The 21,178-nt window shown below is 39.4% G+C and overlaps 1 protein-coding gene across 2 annotated transcripts in view; it reads left to right on the top strand.

Moving 5' to 3' along the window:
• The first annotated feature begins 723 nt into the window (after nucleotides 1-723).
• VAPA (VAMP associated protein A) overlaps nucleotides 724-21,178 on the top strand; it is a 42,538-nt gene continuing 22,083 nt past the window's right edge. For both annotated transcript variants that reach the window (XM_025364980.1, XM_025364981.1), the window contains exons 1-2: nucleotides 724-1,416; nucleotides 18,935-19,087. In XM_025364980.1, the coding sequence (XP_025220765.1) occupies nucleotides 1,338-1,416; nucleotides 18,935-19,087 (232 nt within the window). In that variant the 5' untranslated portion in view covers nucleotides 724-1,337. The remainder of the gene's footprint in view (nucleotides 1,417-18,934; nucleotides 19,088-21,178) is intronic.

Below are 21,178 nucleotides of genomic sequence, written 5' to 3'. Positions count from 1 at the left end.
ATTCAAACCGTATCATAAAATACAATAAAGGTTTATTTACAGCACATTGGTTTCATTTGACGTTCCTGTACCAGACTACCGTGGCAATCGGCTAAAGTTTTGTCAACAAGTTTGCTGCTGGGATTTTTTCTTATTTGGTTCAGTTTACTACCGCCTATCATAAGTGATGCAGATGGGTTTCGTTTCTAACATGTGAACGTGACAACTGTTTTGGTTTGGATCCATCATTAATCAAAACTGAAGAAGGTTATTGGGTTCGATGGTGTAGATGTTGACTTTTATTTCTAGCTTCTGTGTGCTTTGTCATATTTCCCCTTGCTTCCTAGACGAGGTGTGTTTCCTTATCTGATTTTGCATCACTGGAGACAACTCAGGAACCAGGAGAGGCTGGATTGGATACCACAAGGAATGCAGCCCTGCCAACAGAGGGACGGATAGAATTAGAGCAAACGGACACATCCCCCCAGCCTGTTCTCCACAGGGCAGATTTTATTAGTATATTTCTAACATAGGGGCCTCGTTTCAGTCTTCAAAAGTTTTTTTTCTAGCGCAAACTAGACGCGCTCTGAGCCAAAATTAGCGTCCGCGAACCCCACCCCATTCGCCTCCAACGGACCTAGCTCTCCTTTCCGCCCACAAACAGCCGTTACTACAGTTCCCAGCAAGCACCGCGCAGGGCCGCAAAGGGCCAGGCCCTCGGCGAATGCCCCGCCCCGCAGGAGGCATGCCGGGAGTTGTAGTGAGTGGGTGCTTCCCCACTGCTTCTTGTCCCTTCCACTGAGCATTCCCACTTGGAAGACTGTTAAGCGCTGCCAGAGCAGTTTCTCTAGTTCCGTACTCGCAGCTCAAGGTGACAGAGGACTGCGCCGCCAGCCCTGCGCTGCGCATCGCGTCGGCCCCGCGGACCTTTGCCCCGCCTCCCTCCACACCCGTTCCCTTGACAGCTGGGCTGCGCACGGGGCCGCGGCAAGCCGCGAGCGCGCAGGCGCAGCAGCCCCGCGCCGCGCTAGGCCGGCCTGGAGGGCGGGACGAGCGCTAGTGGCTCTTGGCCGCCGGGGCGCGCACGTAGGCACGCAGAGGCCGTCACGTGGGGCGCCGAGGATCGCAGTGCGCGTGGCCGTGGCGGCTGGTGTGGGGTTGAGTCAGTTGTGAGACCCGGAGCTGGTGACCCAGCGGGTGGCCCACCGAACCGGCGACACAGCGACAGGCGTCAGGGCTCGGGAGCTGCGAGCCTGGCCTCGTCCTAGAGCTCGGCCGAGCCGTCGCCGCCGTCGACCCCCGCCCCCAGTCAGCAAACCGCCGCCGCGGGCGCGCCCCCGCTCTGCGCTGTCTCTCCGATGGCGTCCGCCTCAGGGGCCATGGCGAAGCACGAGCAGATCCTGGTCCTCGACCCGCCCACAGACCTCAAATTCAAAGGTAGGCAGGACGGGGACACCCCAGGGCTGGCTGGGGCGCGCGGAGGGCTGGCGGGCGGCGGGGGGCGCGGAGGACAACTCGGCCGCCCCGGCCAGAGGGAGCGCCCCCTCCCCCACGCCTGCCCTCTCCCGGCTGCTGCCTCGCCGCCGCCTCGGCCGGCCTGCCCCTTGCTCCGGCCCGCTTCATCCCCTCCCGCCCGCCCGCGCTGCGGTGCGCGCGCCGGCCGGGGCGAGGCGGACGGGAGCCGGGCCCTGGCGCGGCCGCCGCCGCCGCCATCTTGCGGTCCCGCGGGGGCGCCTCCTGGGTGTCCGGTCCCGCCCGAGCCGCCGTCCGCCCGGGCCCGCGTCCCTGGTCCCCGAGGCCGACGGCGTGCTCCGGCGGGGCGTGGGCGGGTGGGCATCGGCGGGCGTGCGCTCTGGGCTGCGGCGGGGAGTGGGCTCTGGAGGTGGCGCAAGCTGCGTCCGTCGCCCGCTCCCGGCTGTCAGCGGCGCGGGGAGGCCGGGGCGCGGCGCGGGACCCCTCGGGAGTGAGACCGCCCCTCGGCCCCTGCCCCGGCCCGGGGAGAGCTGGGAGCAGCCGGCCCTCGGGCTCCGCGGAGCGCGTCGTTTCTCACCTTTCCGCCCGGCTTAGAACTCGGCCGTCAGGTGTAGGGCTCGCCGGGGAGGCGGAGAAGCCCTGGAGGTGCCTGGCGAGGGCTGCCCGGTGCTGTTGGCACGGACCCAGGCGCGTGCGGGCAGCAGCGATGCGTCAGCTGCGAGCGGAGAGTTGTAGGTTCATAGTAAGCGGGGCTTCCTGCCTTCCACGACATTTCAGTGTGCCACCCGCGTGCTTTTATTTAGCCCTTCAGTCGCGCTCCTCTGCTGAGAAACCTTCAGTGCGTGTGACTTTTGCTTGTACGTTTGCGGTTGCCGACAGATCCTGAGAGGCCTGGTAAGCTGTGACCCAGCTCTGGAACTTCGTAGGTTTTTATTTTGTAGCACTGCCTGTGGTAAGTTTTTAGTCTGACTTGGTGATCCTGGAAGAATCCCAGGGGCTGTTTGGTCCCTTTCCTTAGTCGATATGTATTGTACTTTAGGAAAGAGAGTAAAACTGTACAGATTTTTTTTTTCTTCTGTATTCTTAAGGAATACTGAGAGTGTGAACATCTGATAGAAAGTAGGTTTCTTCCTATCTTCAGTTAAGTGTAAAGTGAGGCCCGTTTTGGAAGTCTATGTCTTGTATTTCAGTTGTTGAATGAGAACAATTTTTGTGTGAGGTGTATAGCAATTCTAGTGCTAAAAGAAAAAGTTAAATCTTTTATTGTTGTGTAAGGTTGAGTCCAAGAGAAGACCAACTACATTATTTCCATAGGAAAAACTTCAGTTTTAGGAATTTAAAATATATTCTGGAATTATGAGATTAATATTGCGTAACTACATTGCAAGCTTTTTAGTGCATTTACAAATTTCTTTGAATAGAAGTAAGTGTAAGCGAGCTACTTGTTGGGTAAGGATTTGGTTTTAAGACAAGGTGCAGTGAATGTATTTTACTGCAAGTTTATGTAAGTTGTGTGATTTTTTTTTACGTAGTTTTAGCTGGGGGGAAACCTTTGAGGAATTATGAAAAGTCCTAACTCAGCCATTATCTCGAGATAATTTAAGCCTGTATGATGTGTTTTTTAATATTTCGTTTTTATCTTTTGATTGGCCGTGTTTACAGTGAACATTTCCTCTACTGGATAACTGTGTAAGTTGCCATTAGGGACTTACAAGTATGTGTAAGTTGCCATTAGGACAGTTTTAGGCCAGGAAATGTCCACAGTTTGAAGTTTTTTCTCCTTAGGGAAGTTGTTATGTTGCTATAGTAAGAGACTAATAATAGTGGAGAAGCAGGTTTAAAAAAACAAGCCAAAACCCTACACAGTGACTTACTCATATATTTCCTTTTTTGGGGGTATTGGAGAATTACAGCTATGATTATAGAACACGTTGTTCTTGTGTTGCCAGTAAAAATGATAAGACTAGCCAGGGAAACAGAAAAGGTGTATAGATGGTATAACAGAGACTCAACCCTGTCTGAGGAAAGAAGCCTTCTCTACGTGCCCCATCCCTCCCTTAGGAAGTTTTTAAGGAAAAGGCTCGTTTTTCATTTCAGGGCAGGTTTAGGCCAAGAGAGTGGTTGAGTAAACACACTGCTGTGAGAGAATGCCTGGTACTCAAATGCCCAATAGTTTGTTGTGTGTTTCAGTTTAAAGACGGAGATAATGGGGGGGATTGGGAGGTGACATTTGGTGTCTGGTTCCTTAATATTATTTTTTTAGTCAAAGGTAAATTGTTTGCTTGATGGAAACCTTTGTGTATTTAAGTGCACAGCTCAACACTGAGGAGACTCATTTAGAATCTACAGTCTACTTGTGCTTAGTTTGTGATAGAAAAAAATCGTTTAACTGACTTATCCTAAATCATTCAAAACTTTCTTTTTAAGTGAAGGACTTTAAAAAGACAGTTTTGCAGAATTCCTTGTCATCTTCTGGTAGGTTTATTTTAGTTATTTTGATTCTGAGTTTGAGATGGTTTCTCCAGGAGTGACTCAGGTAATCATTCTGAGAGTGGATGGTTTTTCTTTTATACACCCAACACAACCATCTTGAAGATGAATTAACAGCATTTTGCAGAATTTTGCAAAAGCAGATACCAACTAGTTCAGTACTACATTTTTCTGTATACCTAGTATTAAAAAAAAAAGTTTTATATAATCATTAACATACAAAAGTGCATTTATGATGATGTAATAAATTCTGAAGTAGATCTCTTGTGTTGATAAAGAAAAAGAAGTAGACACCGCTTTACTTCAAATTCTGTTTAAACCTTGGAAGTAATTTTACCTGGATTTCAGATTTGAAAGTTGGTATTTTATGTGAAAGATTTTTTTTGTCTTTAAAATTTTTTACATGATAAAATTCCGTTTGTAAGTATTACACATTTTATTTTTCTAACTATTAGCAGTTTTTTTGTTTTTTATTTTTTGAGATGGAGTCTTGCTCTGTTGCAGTGGCTTGATCTGGGCTCACTACAGCCTCTGCCTCCCGATTCAAGCATTTCTCCTGCCTCAGCCTCCAGAGTAGCCGGAACTACAGGCATGCACTACCATGCCCAGCTAATTTTGAATTTTTTTTAGAGACGGAGTTTTGCCAGGCTGTCCTCGAACTCCTGACCTCAGGTGATCCACCTGCCTCGGCCTCCCAAAAGTGCTGGGATTACAGGCGTGAACCATCGCACCTGACCCCTATTAGCAGTTTTGTAGGGAAGTTTGAAGAAGAAAGTTTATAAAATGCTAAAATAAATTTCAAATATATTTTTCTTAATGATCAGAGAGGAAAATAAACCAAAATCCTTGTGTTGAGAGTGGCCCATAGCGATAAATCAACAAAGAAAATTAAGCGCTCTGAAGGATCAAGGAACGTGTGGTGTCAACATCAGCTAGTGCATCTTTGCGTAGAAGCATATTATTAAGAAGCAGCATGGGGGAAAATTAGAGAATACTCGTCCTCTGGATGGGTATTTAGCACATTTTTAGGTGTTTCCAGTCAGCTCTTCTTGTTTCCCAGTGGCCATACGAAATGCTTGGGGTAATATCCCCAACTCCTCTAAAGACAGGAATGTAATCTTTAATCGTATTTCTCCATTCCTTAGTTTTAAGGTAACTCTCAATTGCTCACAGAATAAAAGTCAGATTTTTTTTTCAGTAGGACATACGATCTCTTCTATGATGTGCCGCTTCCTCTTGTTAACACCTGTTAATCTGTATACATCCATACTTTCTTCCCTGAGAAAGAAAATCTCTGCTCATACCCAAGGTTCGTTGTTCCTCTGTTTTTGCTGGCTAAGGTAAAATTCCTTATGACTCAGACCATGTTCCATGAGATGTTTGCCCGCAGATTTTCAATCACTGGCTGCATTGTTTTAACATATAAATACCCCAGAGTCTTTCATTTTAAAAACAAACAGACATGTACATCTTTGACCATAACTCCTTCTAGTATATGTCTCTCCCTTTCCTTCATTTCCTTTGCATTCAGACTTTTTGAAAAATAGTCCATATTAATTGTTTTTCCAGTTATTCACTTTTTATTCTCTCCTTAGTCCACGGCACTTTTATCCTCAGTACTTACTGCTAACTTAATCATTTCCAGTTTTTATCTCTCTTGACCTCCCCCTGGCTCTTGACATTACTGACAGTTTCTCTAAAAAAAACCCTCAATTCTTCTGGCTTCTAGAATACCATTGTCTTCTCATTTTCTTCTTTGCTCCATTTATTGTCTTATTTGTGGCATTTTTCTCAAATGCTCATGTTTCTGAGATTCTGATTTGGTTTCATTTATCTCACTCTGTGAACTTTGTTCATTTCATTGTTTTGAGGTTTTCTCTTTATCTTCCTTGCTCTTTGCTGGTATTGCTACACCCCCAAATCTGTTTTAATTCACATTTTACAGTCAAGAGCACATACTCAACTTACTATTTAGATTTGAATGTTGCAGATATTCTAAACTCAAAATATCTCAAATTTTTTACTACCCAAGCCCACTCATCTTCCCATATTTTTTATTTTTATTTTTTTCAGACAGGGTCTTGCTCAGTTACTCAACCTGGAGTGCAGTGGCATGCACGTTCTTGGCTCATTGCAGCCGTGATCTCCTGGGCTCAAGTGATCCTCCTGAATAACTAGGACTATAGGTGTATGTTACCACTCCCAGCTAATTTTTTACGTACATATGGGGGTCTCGCTATGTTGCCCAGGCTGATCTCGAACTCCTGACCTCCTCCTCCTGCTTCAGCCTCCTAAAGTGCTGGGATTACAGGCCTGAGCCATTGCACTTGGCTTTATTTTTATGTTTTAGTGGCATCATGATTACTCACACCAGAAACAATATGCATATCTAATAATTAAAATCCTGTGTTTGCTTTTGACATAATCCCTTTGACATAATCCCTTTAATACATTTCTACTCCAAATTCATTTATTTTTAAAATTCATTCAATTATAGATCTAATATGATTAGATTTGAGTATCACTACATGTCAGGTATGATGAATAAATATTGGAACTACAGTTGTGAGTGAAACACAAGCCATGTTTTCATGAGACAGTTCTAAGAAGAGAGAGAGATACTAATCAAATAATCAGAAGAATAAAGTATACCCCTGAAGAGATATATAGTGCTATGAGAATGTAAAATAAGGGTCTTTGATCAGGCTGTCACAGTTGAACTAAGATTCCAACAATGAGTAAAAGTTATCCTGGTGAAGAAGAAAGGACAATGCATGTTCAAATATCCTGTAGCAGGAGGGACCGTGAAACATCTACCGTACTGAAAGACGTTGGTGTGGCAGTGGTGAAAATAGCCAAGATGAAGGTAGTGCTGGTTTAGTAGGTCAAGTTAGGAGTTTTGTTTTTATCCTAAGCCACTAGGGTTTTTAAGTGAGGGGAGGAGCAGTAAAGGTGAAGGGAATGGAATAACATCACATTTGCATTAAAAAAATAATTCTGATAGCAAAGTAAAATTATACTAGAGGGGAGAAAGAGATGAATTAGGCAGCTGCAGCAGTCCTGGCAAGTGTTGACCCCTTGGACTGAGGTCATGGTGTTGGAGGTGATGAAAAGTTAGGTTAAATCAGTGAGACTTGGTGGTCTCTGTGCACTGAGAGAAAAGGGTATGAATGAGATTTCTGCTTATATAACTGGGGAAATGGTGCTATTTGTTTAAGAAACGGTGAATGTCTGGATGAGGATGAAATGCATCTTATTTGGGGGTGTGTGAGAGAGGTGTAGGAGGAAGATCATGATCTCTTTGGGTATGGTAGATACCTTTAGGTCTTTCAGGATATTAACAAGAAGGTGGATTTGGTTAAATGGGTATGTTACTTAAGGAAAGGTCTGGGCTTTGGATAATTTCCTTACTTCAGGTGATTACCTTTTATATTTACTAGTCAGCAGACATCTCCTTTTTTTTTTTTTTTTTCCTTAAAATGGAGTCTCGCTTTGTTACCCAGGCAGTCTTGGCTCACTGCAACCTCCACCTCCCGAGTTCAAGCGGTGCGCCTGCCTCAGCCTCCCGAGTAGCTGGGATTACAGGCATGCACCTCCATGCCTGACTAATTTTTGTATTTTTAGTAGAGACGGGGTTTTGCCATGTTGGCCAGGCTGGTCTCCCTGACCTCAGGTTATCCACTCGCTTCTGCCTCCCAGAGTGCTGGGATTACAGGTGTGAGCCATCATGTCCAGCCTCCTTTTCTTTACTGTCAGCTCTTTACCCTGTCCTCCACACTGCTGCTAGAACTATGCTTTGAAGAAAGGAGGCTGTTACTGTTAGTCCCTTGGTTAAAGAACTCTAAATGTTTTCCCATTATGTACTTGAAAAATCCAAAATCCATTGCTTACCTCTCCAGCCTCAGTGTCTGCTGTTTTTCTTCTGTCCATAACTTTGGCTATATGAACAATTTTCCCAAACACTCCAGGCCACTGCAATGCTTTGCACAGGCTCTGCTCAGAATATTGTCCTCCCTCATGTCTGTCAGCCTGGCAGCCTCTTATTTTAAGAATCACTTCCTCTTGAAAAGTCGTTGATACTTCTACCAGTCCAAGTTGGTCAGAGCCTTCATGCCGCTGTTGAAGCTTGTGCTTACCTGTAATGGTAGTTTCACATTAGATGGTAGCTATGCTTACATATTCTCCCCTCCCAAACTGTACCATGAACTCTTGAGTATATAGCTGTTTATGTTTGTAGTAACAAGATCTGGCATCATAAAATGATTGCCCTATAAGTGTTGATTGAATTAATAAGACTCAAATGATTTCTCCAGTAATTTTTATTTTTTAGTCTTGGATCTTGACTCAGTTGGAGTTTTCACCTGCCTTTGCAGGTAATAGTGTTTTCAAAATTTTGTACTTCCACAAAAGGGGTGGCAGGGTATTTTGTAAAGAGCTGACTAACCTTTACTACAGGTAGGTTGTTTCATGTTTGTGCTTTTTTCATTTGTAAAGTGAGAGGTAGGACTAGGTGATTTCTTGGGTGTTCTGTCTTTAAAAGTTTGTGTGAATATATACAATTGAGTACAAAAAGAAAACGCTATTTTTCTGTGAAGTGGAAAAATGCATATAAAGAATAGGGAAAATTATACTTTTAATCCTTTAAAAATATTTTATTGTGTGTATTTGAGGTATACATATAACATGTTATGGGATACATACAGATAGTAAAATGGTTACTTTAGTGAAGCAAATTGACATATCCATCATCTCAACGTAGTTTCTTTTTATCTTACCTTTACTGAACGTGTAGTGAAATCATCTTTGCCTTTCAGACGTGGAAATTAATATAGGATGGGTCTTGCTTTCTTTTGATCATAAAGTTAGTTTTGGGAGAAAATTAAATGTGAGAGAGGACTGTTAACTTGCAAATATTTGTTTACTGGCTTAATTCATTTTATAATGGAAATATGACTCAAGTTTTAAACATTTGAAAACTTTCAAACATTCATGAGCACCTTATAATATAAACCTCAATATGCCTTAATTTAGTAAATTAAATTTAAATATAAATTTAATAATTAACATTTTACCATAATCATACTTGTTTATTTATATATTTTTGTTTGCCTCCGTGTTTGTATTTTTTCACAGCGGTCTTGCTCTAGACACCAGGCTGAAGTGCAGTGGTGCTATCATAGCTCACTGCAGCCTTGAACTCCAGGGCCCAAGCGATCCTTCTGAGTAACTGGGACTACAGGTGCATGCCACTGTGCCCAGCTAATTATATTTTATTTTTTGTAGAGACAGTCTTGCTATTTTGCCCAGGGTGATCTTGAACTCCTGGCCTCAAGCGATCCCCCTGCCTCAGCCTCCCAAAGTGCTGGAATTACAGGCATGAGCCACCATACCTGGCCTGCCTCAGTATTTTTAAAACAAATCCTGGATAATAGCATAACATTTCATCCCTAGATACTTGAGTTTGCATTTCTAACCAAAAAAGGACATTTTCTTTGCATAATCATGATACCGTTAACACATAATAAAATTAACAGTAATTCTTTAATATCCTCTAATATTTAGTCTATTACAAAGAACAAAATCATACTTAAGAGTTTATTAATAAGCAATCTCAATGGCATAGGAAATCAAGTATACCTGGCCTAACAGGAAGAGGCTGTTTATAATCTAGATTCAAGACCAGCCAATATATATGCTGGTGCCTGACCGGTCAAAATTTTGATGCCTTACCTTGGAACACAACTATAGATAGATGGTTATAGGTTTTAGACCTTCAAGGTCAAATGACTTGGGAGACAAAACAATGGCTAATTTGGAACAGTGGCAAGCAGAAGCAACTAATTGAGAGAAAAAAGGCAGAAAAATGTAGGCAGAGAGGTCTTAATGATCCCAGGAATTAGTTTCTCTTGAATGCAGCCTCTTCTGTGATGCCAGTTATACTTCATTTCCTGTGCCATTGAATTGCTTACATCTTTGTAATGAACTCTTCAGTATGGGTTTTTTTTTAAATAATAAAAATTCTTTGCTTAAATGAGGTTGGATTTGATATTTTCTGAAGACATTTGTAACATTATAATTTAACATTTCACTTTATAAAAGATAAATTCTGTAATTAGTTATACATATTGCGCTTTGTAATTGTTATTCTGTAACACATATTTCACTTTATAAAAACAGTCTAAACTGATGTCTTAAATGTTTATAAAAGAAATCTCTACATCATTTGTGTTGACTTATGCATCATTAATGTACCATAGCATGCTTAGCTGCTTTTCTCTGGTGTTTGGATGTTCTTTATAACTAGTTATCACGAATGTTTGATACTGTTCTGAAAATTCAGATTTAAAGGAGTGAGAAGTTTAGTTACATATCTTTCAGCCTTTTAAGGAAATGATTAGATTGAATTACCATTAAAAAGTAGGAATGTTAATTAAAAAAGAATTGTTGCTGTGAGAGGACTTTTAAACGTACATTTATCATATAACTTGACAAACTTCTCATGGGCCTATGTTTTGACAGGTCTTTTGTAGGTGTATGTTTCATGTATGTGTATATATGTGTGAAGTGTATATGAATATGTATATAATTTTAATTCTTGAATGACATGTAGTGACTGTCATACTTTAAAGATATAGGGTGCCTTTGAATCATACAGTGTGTTTCCTGTTTAGTTTTTCTTGTGAAAATTTTTTATTTTTTAAAGCCTGTAAGGCAAGAATCTCTTGGTTTTGTTTTCTGAGTACTGTTCCCACTGAGAGAAACCTTACTAACAACAGATCCCCCAAAAATCTGTGGTTCTGAATGTTTTCAGCTTTTTTCTTCCAGGATTTTACAAATAAGACAATTTATAAGCAATTAAGCTACTATGGGTGCATGTTTAAAAGTCCCTTCTTATATAAAATCAATGCTGAATGTAGAAAATGAAAGAAGTATAGATGTAAAGCCAATAAAAATTACTCAGTCTCACAAAATAACGACTGTTAACATTTTGATAAACTTTTTGTAACTATGCTGTGTATAACTCTGTGTATCTATATCTTGTATGTTTTTAGTTAAGATTATTGTGATCATTTTTTTCATGTTATGTTTTCCCCTGGCAAGGACTTTAGATCTAAATAATTTTAAAAAAGTTTTATTTCAGGTTCTCCAAAAATGTACCTTATTTTCTATTTCTTCACATCCTACCTATGTGGAGTCCAAAAACTTAAACTTTGGATGTGGACCACTCGTTTCTATTTTAATCCAGATATTAAAATATTAGTAAGTAGTATGCACTAATTTCATGTTCATTCTTGAACACTAGCATTGTTCTTTTACAAATAGATTATGTTTGTGTAAATCTTATTCTTCTTTGGAAGTTTAGAGTGGAGGGACATAAAATTGATATGAAAATGTTGTAAATCAAAGTGTTCCACTTCTATGTTAAGACTATTGTTTATTTTCTCTGCCTTGTTTTCAAGATTATGTCACCAGGATTGTTTAGGTCAGACCGAGCATTGTATGTATCAGAATACCTTAAAAAGCACTCCTAAGGCCGGGCGCGGTGGCTCAAGCCTGTAATCCCAGCACTTTGGGAGGCCGAGACGGGCGGATCACGAGGTCAGGCGATCGAGACCATCCTGGCTAACACGGTGAAACCCCGTCTCTACTAAAAATACAAAAAAAAAAAATTAGCCGGGCGTGGTGGTGGGCGCCTGTAGTCCCAGCTACACGGGAGGCTGAGGCAGGAGAATGGCGTGAACCCGGGGGGCGGAGCTTGCAGTGAGCTGAGATCGCGCCACTGCACTCCAGCCTGGGCGACAGAGCGAGACTTTGTCTAAAAAAAAAAAAAAAAAAAAGCACTCCTAAAATGTTTAAGGTAGTTTTTAAAAAATGTCAATAAAGCTGTGATGGGTTTAAGATTGAATTATCTCCCATCTTTACCGTAGGGTAGAAGACGGTCTTTAAGGTGGTAAGTAAAGACGTTCTTTAAGGTGGTAAGTAAAGTTAATCATAATGTCGCATGATTTTACAGGTGAAAGAAGCCTTAGAGATCATTTTGCCTACAAATTCTAAAATGAAGGAGGTTAGACTGGGATAGAGAGGTGAAGTGATTTACCCAAGGTCAACCACCTAGGTAATGGTTCTAGCTGTTAAGCCTCTGTTTGAACATACTACGTTAAGCTTTTTTTTTTTTTTTTTGAAGTCATGGTATAACATCAGTAACAGAAATCAGCATCTCTCTTTCCCCAGAAGGCTGCCAAAAGAATGGAAAGAAGTGTTTTCATTTTTTATTTAGGTACCTGTTTATGTAAAGGTGATGGATGAGTATTTATACGACCAGAACAATACTACACTGTATGAAAACAGTGTAAAAGAAGTAAAAGACATGGTCCTTTCCTGTTGGTAACTTTTTCACACTGTAATTTTAGGCTCCCAGAGTAGGAATACTGGTTTATAAAAAATGATTACATGACTATATTAAGTGGATTTTGGAGAGTTTTCATGATACATTCTGAAACTGTTAGTTGATTGTGTAACATGGATAAACAGGGACAGTGAGGCAATTTCAGTAATTAAAGCCCATAGAGGCTTAAATAAAATAGTGCAGTCTTGCTTTTCCGTTAATCTCAGGATCCATGTTTTTATGATGTTAGTGAAATCTTATAAAGAGATATGTTTTAGTGCTTCAATGACTAAATTTTTTTAAATACAACTAAGACTCATTTTCTTTTCCAGATAGTAGTACTCTATTTGTGCACTCTTTATACAAAAATGTTTCTTCAGTAGCTACTATGCCAGGCATTGTGTTAGTTGCTGGGGATACAGCAGCTAACGAAACAAAGACCTAGTCTTCATGGAGCTTACCTCAAGCCTGATATTTCAATGTGTTTGAAAAAAATGTATAGTAAAAAATTTGTAATAAGAATGTTTTAGGACTTTCTTGGATGTAAAATGTAAAATATTTTTAGAGTGCTTGATACTTACTTCAGGAAGTGTTCAGTGTTGACCTATGTGACCAAGAGAAATACAATATCCATTTAAAAAACCTTTTTCATATATGGCTAATTTGACTGCACTTTCATGGTTTATTGCTGCAGAAGTCTACCTGGAATACTTATGAATTAGAAAATAAATACCGCTAGATTATACGTTCCAAATGTATGAGAGTTCAGGCCCTAGAGTCAGACCTGGTTTGACTTCCCACTTTCATTGCTTTGAGTTGCATGACCTTGGACTAGTGTTTACCTTCTGAGTTGAATCATCTGTAAACTTGGTATATTAAAATACAATGAAAGTATCTACTTAATGGACTTGTGAGAGTTAAATAACATAGTTTGTACGAAGTTATTGATACATGAGTGCCCAATAAATGCTAGCTATTCCCTTAGTAGATATTCTGTGTACTATATAGTATTAATATGTTTTGTATATATGATTGCGTTAACATGATGCCACAGATACTCAGCAGCATAACCCTTATGTAACTGGGAAACAGTTCAATCAGTGATACAACTTAATTCTAAAACCTGTTGGAAACATTGAAGGTAGTCATCACCTGCATTGCTGTGGCTACGTTGTTTGTGTATTTGAACAGAGCACCCAGCCTTCCTCATTAGTCTGCACTGCGTAGCCAAGAATTTACAAAGACCTTGTCAAGAACTGTGAAGGGACTGAAAAATTTCGCCTGCTGCAGTTTCGTAGATGTTGGTAGAAGATGTGAGATTTCCTGAGTTAGACAATGGACATAATTTTTCATGGCACTGCAAGTGGAATGGGATTTATATTTGTGTTGGTTTTCCTTGCCCTTCTCAAGGTCCATGGAGGTGACAGAGGTGTTCAGGTAGAGACTACTCACATAATGAGTTTGCATCATAACTAGAAACCCTGAACTTAGAGAACCTGAATCTTTCATAGTGGGCTGCACAGAAACCTACCTGACCTTTAGTCCAGAAGAAGACCTTATCTTTATTATATTGGCCGCTGAACAAACCTGCCCCTCTCCTCAGAAGGGAGGTGTTGTCTTCTAAGACAGTTCACTATTTAATACATCCTTGAAAAGATAGTCTAGGTAAAAACTCCCAGGACTTCTCCTTGCAAGATGTGCAGAAATGGTAGAGGCCCATACAGAATTGTCTCCTAAACACGCCTCTGAGTAACTAGCCTAAATGGGATCACAGAGTTCATAAATTAATGTTCATGTACATTGTCTGTTTATTCTTAAGCTACATTTTTGAAGCGTTTTCTGAAATGTTCTGTGTGATATACTCCTGCTTATCCTGTATTAAAATTTTATACTCTTAACAAAACAAATACGAAAGTTGATATGCATACTGAGGTGTTCAGGAGTGACTGTGCTCATGTCTTCAGCTTGCTTTGATGTGCATCAGAAATGAAGTGGATGTCTGGACAGGGCAGATAGATATGCTGCAAAGTAAATACAGCAAAATGTTGATTGTAGAATGTGAGTGATGTATGAGTGTTTATATAGTTATCTCAATTTCTGTGTCAAATTTTTCATAATAAAATGTTGGAGGAAAAGCTAACTATTCCCCTCTTCCACAGTTGATTCTCTTTGCAGCTGAACTGAACTCAGGATTTCAAGATAACTTTGTTATCAGTAGTTCACATCAAAATATGGATGAATGATAACAGTTTTTAAGAGTGGTTCTTTTTGTTTTTGTTTTGTTTTTGGTAGCTCTTCTTAGCTTAGTGGGATTCCTTTTAAGACTGGGCGGTTTGGAGAAGAAAGGTCCTGCTATTTAAAAGGAAGCCGTTGTACTGAATGGTTGAATTTTACATATGTGGACTGACTAAAAAGGGTATTTCATGCTGGAAAAAAAGGTTTTTAGGCAAACGAGGCAGGCCAGTCGCACTTGACTGCCTTAAAATTGGCAACCCAGAGCTGCCTTAAAATTTTCTACATCTCACGTTGTAAGTTTTTAAAAAACTTATGTTCAGACTTTTTTACTGAGAGGCCACATTTGTGTTTGTGTTACATTTCTGTTTGATTGTAAGAATTTGGGACTAGGAGCAGGATTTTGACTTAATGGCAGTGACAGCTATAGAGGAGTTGGGACAGAATACTTAGTGGCAGGAGATGGTCAGGCTTCCAAAGAACAACAGCCACATAATTGAAAGGTAGAAGTATTTTTATTGTAGATTTTCAATATAAGAGTGCAAATAAATGTAACTTGTATGCAGTTTTCTTTTTTTATACGGGATAGTTCATTATAAACAGTGACATATCTCTAACATAAGTTTTTATCAGTACTTTTGATTAAAATGGACTAGTTCAAAAATTGTTTCCTAAATGTTAAACTAAGCATTTATATTGGGCAAATGATAGGATTTCCCCATTTATAGGGATTAAGTTTCAGAAATCCTCGAAACATATTTGTTTACTCCATAAATTGCATCAGATGTTCACTTTGTCATCAAAACTGCTTTTCACTGTTTTTTTCAAATTTTCAAGGTTATGTCAAGGATCAGTTTTTTTAAAAAAACTTTTTTGTTTTTCATAAAGAAAAGATATATACAGTTCAAGGAATTATTAAAAATTAAATACTCATATAATCACCTCCAGGGTGAGAAATAGAACTTGGCTAGCATTCGGCAAAGCTCTCCTTTTACCCTCTCCCAGTTACTTCCACTGCAGGATTAACCATTATCCTGACCTTTATGGTAGTCACTTGTTTCTCTTGATGGTTTAATCACCTAAGCCTTATAAAGGATACATGTTCAATTAGTAAAGCAGGAGATTATTGGTTTAATTCAGGGGTTCTTAACTCTAACTTCATACCTCATTTTTAGATTTTGTAATGTTCCTATTACTAACCTGAAAAGAAATTCATATATAAAATGACCAATAACATATGTAATTAAAAATTTTAAAATATATATACCCTAGCTATATAACATAAGGAAAAAAAAAAGAAGTAATTTTATAATAGAATGCTCATTTTAAGTGTGTTTGGGCATGACTACCCTAGAAGACATAATGAAGTAGTCAGATACTTGTACCCTACTTAAGTTTGTAGGTACAGTAGTCAGATGTTTGTATCTACTTAAGATGAGTACGTTTGGATTTAAGAGAAATAAGACGAGTTATCTGAATAGTACTGACAGTTTTTCTTAACATTGATAAAAGGGCAAAATAAGAATATGCATATAGGTAGATTCATGTGAAGGTGTCACCTACAAACGCCTGCTGACTAATTCAGATGTGTTGTATTGGTGATTCAGGTATCATGAGTGGCATTGCTATTGGTAGAATAATCTTCTGTAACGGTGAACTCACCTTTTAACATTCTGAAGAAAAGAGTACACATTTTTCCTGTTCACATAATAGATGAATACTTGGAAAAGAGATTTTCCACCAATATGAATTTCTGGAGGAGTATTTGAAAATGCGATGCAGTGGGAACATAGGACTTCATTGTGTGGGTCTGCATTGCAGAATGTCTACTGTCCTGTTTCCTGCCCCCACCTCCCACCCCAGTAAGTACCACCCAATCATAATGCCTAATGAAAACACCTTGTAAGGGGCAGTATCACCTAAAGGGTTATGTTTGTAGCACTTTCAGTAAGGTATATAACTTCTCTTTTCTGAAGATCTTAAGGTAGATTTCTTCGTCAGGCCTTTTAAATCAGCAGCTCCTGGGGGTACATGATACAACCCCTCTATCCCTGAACCCAGCTCTCTAACTCGTTTTACCTTCCATAAAAGTCAGTGTAACATTTTTGTGAATATTTACCTATGTATGTTTTTCTGAGGTGTAGGATACGGCTTTCATCAGGTTCTTAAAGGATTCTGTAACTCACAAAAGTGGACCACATATTTCTTCCCATGACCTTTTTTAGCTGTTAAATCTGGTTATTCCTTTGCTAATGGTCATCAGTACTTGATAATTTTCCATTTTAAACTAGGAAAGGGGCTCAAATCTTAACTATCTGCTGGGAGCAACCCTCATTGAGAGGCTAGGTTAGAGGGATACAATGGAGCAGAAAATCTCAAATTCGTTTGTTGGGTGGGTTTATTATAGGTAATTCTACATTTTACTTGCAAGGTTAACATGCCTTGTTAAGAGTTTTGTTCTGAATTGGTGGGGTGTATTTCTTTTGATATATTATCATCATCTTTAGATAATTTATACTTTTATGTCTAGAAATCCCATAATCTGTATTGACAATTTATAATCCCTGGTGGGCAATATCATGAAATGTAAATACTATTTCAGAATTTGTACAACTCTTGTAGAGTTTGTTGATCAAAACTGACCCACAGTCATTTTAAAAATCAGTTAAAAAATTATTTTACCTTAGTTTGGATAATTGGCACTTTTTAAAATTGGAGAGAATTAAATTAATAAAACATTCAAATACTAAAAACTTACATAGTTATGTTATGAAAATACATAAATACATAATTAAAAATAATTAGGTATTCATATTATGGATTAGGATTGTTCAAAATTAAAATTTTGTGACGTGTCTTTTTGTCATGTTACTAAGAAATTGGATCTTTATTTTAATCTGTGCTTGCTACTAATGTTAAAGTCCTACTCAAAATAGTCCAATAAAATTTTACATTTTAAAGTGTTTGTAGTAATTATGGATTTGAGAATGTTAAGAAATGGAATTCGCCTTTAAGACTTCTAGTTTTATCAGTTCAAAACATATCTCCAGCCAGCCATTTTGTGGATTCCTGTAGTAAAATGGACACATTGGAGTTTTTTGTCTTTACTCTTATACTAGTTTTATGGTGGAGTTGTTAATCAGATGCTTTTCAAAAAGAAAATGCAAGCACTTGGGGTTGAAGAAGCAGCAAGGGGTGTATGTTGTAAATGGAATGATTAGTTTGGCCATATAATGAAACAAGCAGTTCAGAACATCATACTTTATCACATGTATGCTTTTTTCCCCCAATATTACAATGCTTTCTTTTCTAAAACCTGCCTTTACATGCTTTCTTCTAATTTTCACTCATTTTTATCTCCTTCCTCTCATCCTAGTTCCAAATTTTTATTTATTAGAAAATATTTTACTATTCACAAACTTTAAGCATAGGATAAAATCAGTTTACTTCTTAGGGCTTGATAATAAGTGTCTTTTAATGACCTTGCCTTTGTAAAATTTTAAAAGACATGCTTATTCTTAAAGTTGAAATAAAGAAAAGATAGCCTTTATAATAGTTGTCTTTGATTCCAGCCTTCTAGCTTTTTTTTTAAAAAAATACAACTTTAAACGAATTGTTTTTAGAATCATTTAAAATTACTTTTGGAATAGTTAGAACTGTGGTTATTGTTCCCAACTGGAACATGTTTTTATCTTCTGCCTCCAAATTAACCGGTATTTATTTTGTTGTCTAAATTAATCTGCATAATTTTTCTTTAGGCCTTTCTTTAGCAAAATGGATGAGCCTTTTGGGTTCTTTGTTTTGTGATTTTGTGTTGTTTGGGTGCAGAACCAAAGCTTAAAAACTTTGTATCTACAGCATATGGCATAATAAACACTTAACAAATATGTGAATGAATGAATGGATTGAATGAATGAACAAACAAAATTGAGTTAAAGCAAAAGCACTGATGTCATAGGGTGTAGGGTCTTCAGATGTAGAGATTTTTGCAGTTGGCCTAGTAAAATGAACTTGAAGATTGACACTGGTTTGCAGACAACTGGGAAGTTCTGATATTTTCAGCAATGTGTTAACATACTATAAAAATACAGTTGTAAACTTCATAGATCAGAAGTTTCACAGTACTTTTTTTTGATAGAAATCATACATGTTTATGGTAGAAATTTTGTGAAATACAGGGAATGAAGAAGAAAACACGACTTTTTTTTAAGTCTACCACCTGGAGAAAGGCAGTGTTAGTAGCCATTTGGGATATTTATGCCTACAAATGTCAACACATAATTAAAATTAAAGTTACATACTTTCAGTTTTGATTCCTTTGTTGTTGAGAATCCAATTAAATTTTGTTTTCTCTTTAATTTTTAAACTTTACAGGCCCCTTCACAGATGTAGTCACTACAAATCTTAAATTGCGAAATCCATCGGATAGAAAAGTGTGTTTCAAAGTGAAGACTACAGCACCTCGCCGGTACTGTGTGAGGCCCAACAGTGGAATTATTGACCCAGGGTCAACTGTGACTGTTTCAGGTAGCAAATCATGTTCTGAATTTATGTACATTTGAATTTTGACATTTTATGATTCTGTTTTTGTTTAATAAGGTTTCATCTGGAGGGAGGGAGATAATTCTTATATTATTCTGGCTTTGCCTTTAAAGATGTCTTGTTATTCTACTATATGCAAGCTGTTTCAGAAAATTTCTCACTCTCATCTTCTGTGTAGGGAGTGTGGTCAGTTTATAAGAAATTATTGTCAATTACAAACTTTATATCTAGTCTTTATTTCTACAGCTAACCACTACCTTCTCTGCCTTTGTTATTTTATCTTTGAAAAATTATACCATTTTTCTGATGGGTCATTCTCCTTCAGATCATGATCATATTACACGTTGCATGCAACTGTAGAAGTGTCATAATTCTTCTGCTTAAGAAGGTATAATGCCACTTTTGCCTACTGTGTCAAATCAGATGAGTCTTTATGTCTTTCATTGTAAATGTCAACAGTGTCCTGCGTGTGAAAACTTTTATTTTACTACTCTCTTACGTGTTTACTTGTCAAAGAAGTATGCTTGCCATATATGGATTGCTTACTCCTGCTATGGAGTCGATACTGGTACCATAGCTAATTCCCCTATAAACTGTTTTTTTCTTTCTCAGTCCCTCTGACTTCACTGATATAGCTGAGAAATAGGAACTAAATATGAGAACTTATATGGTTCCATGTATTTTACTTAGGGGGGAGAACCTCTCAGGCTGCATTTACTCTTCCTTTAGAGCAGTACTTCTCAACTCCCACTATGTGCTGTAATAACGCAGGGAGCGGGAACACACATGGATTCATCTCTCTCAGATCAGAATCTCTGGGAGCATGGCTTAGAAATGTGTACGTTTACGCTGGGCGCGGTGGCTCACACCTGTAATCCCAATATTTTGGGAGGCCGAGGCGGGTGGATCACAAGGTCAGGAGTTCAAGACCAGCCTGATCAAGATGGTGAAACCCTGTCTGTACTAAAAATACAAAAAATTAGCTGAGTGTGGTGTTGGGCGCCTGTGGTCCCAGCTACTTGGGAGGCTGAGGCAGAGAATTGCTTGAACCCAGGAGGCGGAGGTTGCAGTGAGCCGAGACCACACCACTGCACTTCAGCCTGGGCGACAGAGTAAGGCTCCATCTCAAAAAAAAAAGTGCACATTAAAAAAAAAAAAAAAGGCCTGGGTGATCTTGATAAGTAATCCCAAGATACAGTAATTCCATATCAGTTTTCAAGTCCACAGCAGAATTGGGTAGAGAGAGAGAGAACCCAGGGTAGGCTCATTGAGAGTATTTAGAGGTGGAACCTGAGTGCAAAGGCCATGAAGGACAGACCATAGAGTTTTTGGGGACGCTAAATCTTCTCTCGGCAGGTATAGCCAAAAACCTCAACAGCGAGGAAAAAGATGTTTTAGTGAATCTTGTGTTAAGGAGGCCTGGGAGGGGTGCCTTTCATGTTTCTTTGCTAAGTCTAATTCATCAGTTCTTGGGATGAAGAGATGGGAAATAAAGATGAAGGAATGCATGCTCTCTGGATGTTGCTGCTTTTGACTACATCTTTAAGCCTTTAGCACAATTGGAAGAAGAGATAATTCTTTCTTGTTTTCTTTTTTCTTTTTTTTGGAGACAATGTCTTGCTCTGTTGCCCAGGCAGGAGTGCAGTGATGTAATCTCAGCTGACTGCAACTTCCGCCTCCTGGGTTCAAGTGATTCTCATGCCTCAGCCACTTGAGTAGCTAGGATTACAGGCGTGCGCCAACAGCCTGGCTCATTTTTATATTTTTAGTAGAGACAGAGTTTCACCATGATGGCCAGGCTGGTCTCGAACTCCTGACCTCAAGTGATCCGTCCACGTTAGCCTCCCCAAAGGCTGGGATTACAGGCGTGAGCCACTGCACCTGGCCAGAAGATATAATTATTTCAATCCACATGGCTAAAAATAGTTTATTGGTACAAACAGTTATATCCCTAGGAATCCAAACAGCTATGCAGAATGATTTTTTCTTTGAGGGGCCTAGATTGCTGGTTTCTGTGTATTAATATTTCTTGAGAAAATAACGTATCAAAGCATTTTCTTCCACAGAAACCTGCCT

This window comes from Theropithecus gelada, chromosome 18 (assembly GCF_003255815.1).
Source record: "Theropithecus gelada isolate Dixy chromosome 18, Tgel_1.0, whole genome shotgun sequence".
In the NCBI taxonomy this organism is placed as follows: domain Eukaryota; kingdom Metazoa; phylum Chordata; class Mammalia; order Primates; family Cercopithecidae; genus Theropithecus; species Theropithecus gelada.
The sequence above is the reverse complement of the archived record's forward strand: the minus strand, read 5'-3'. Positions and strand labels throughout refer to the sequence as shown.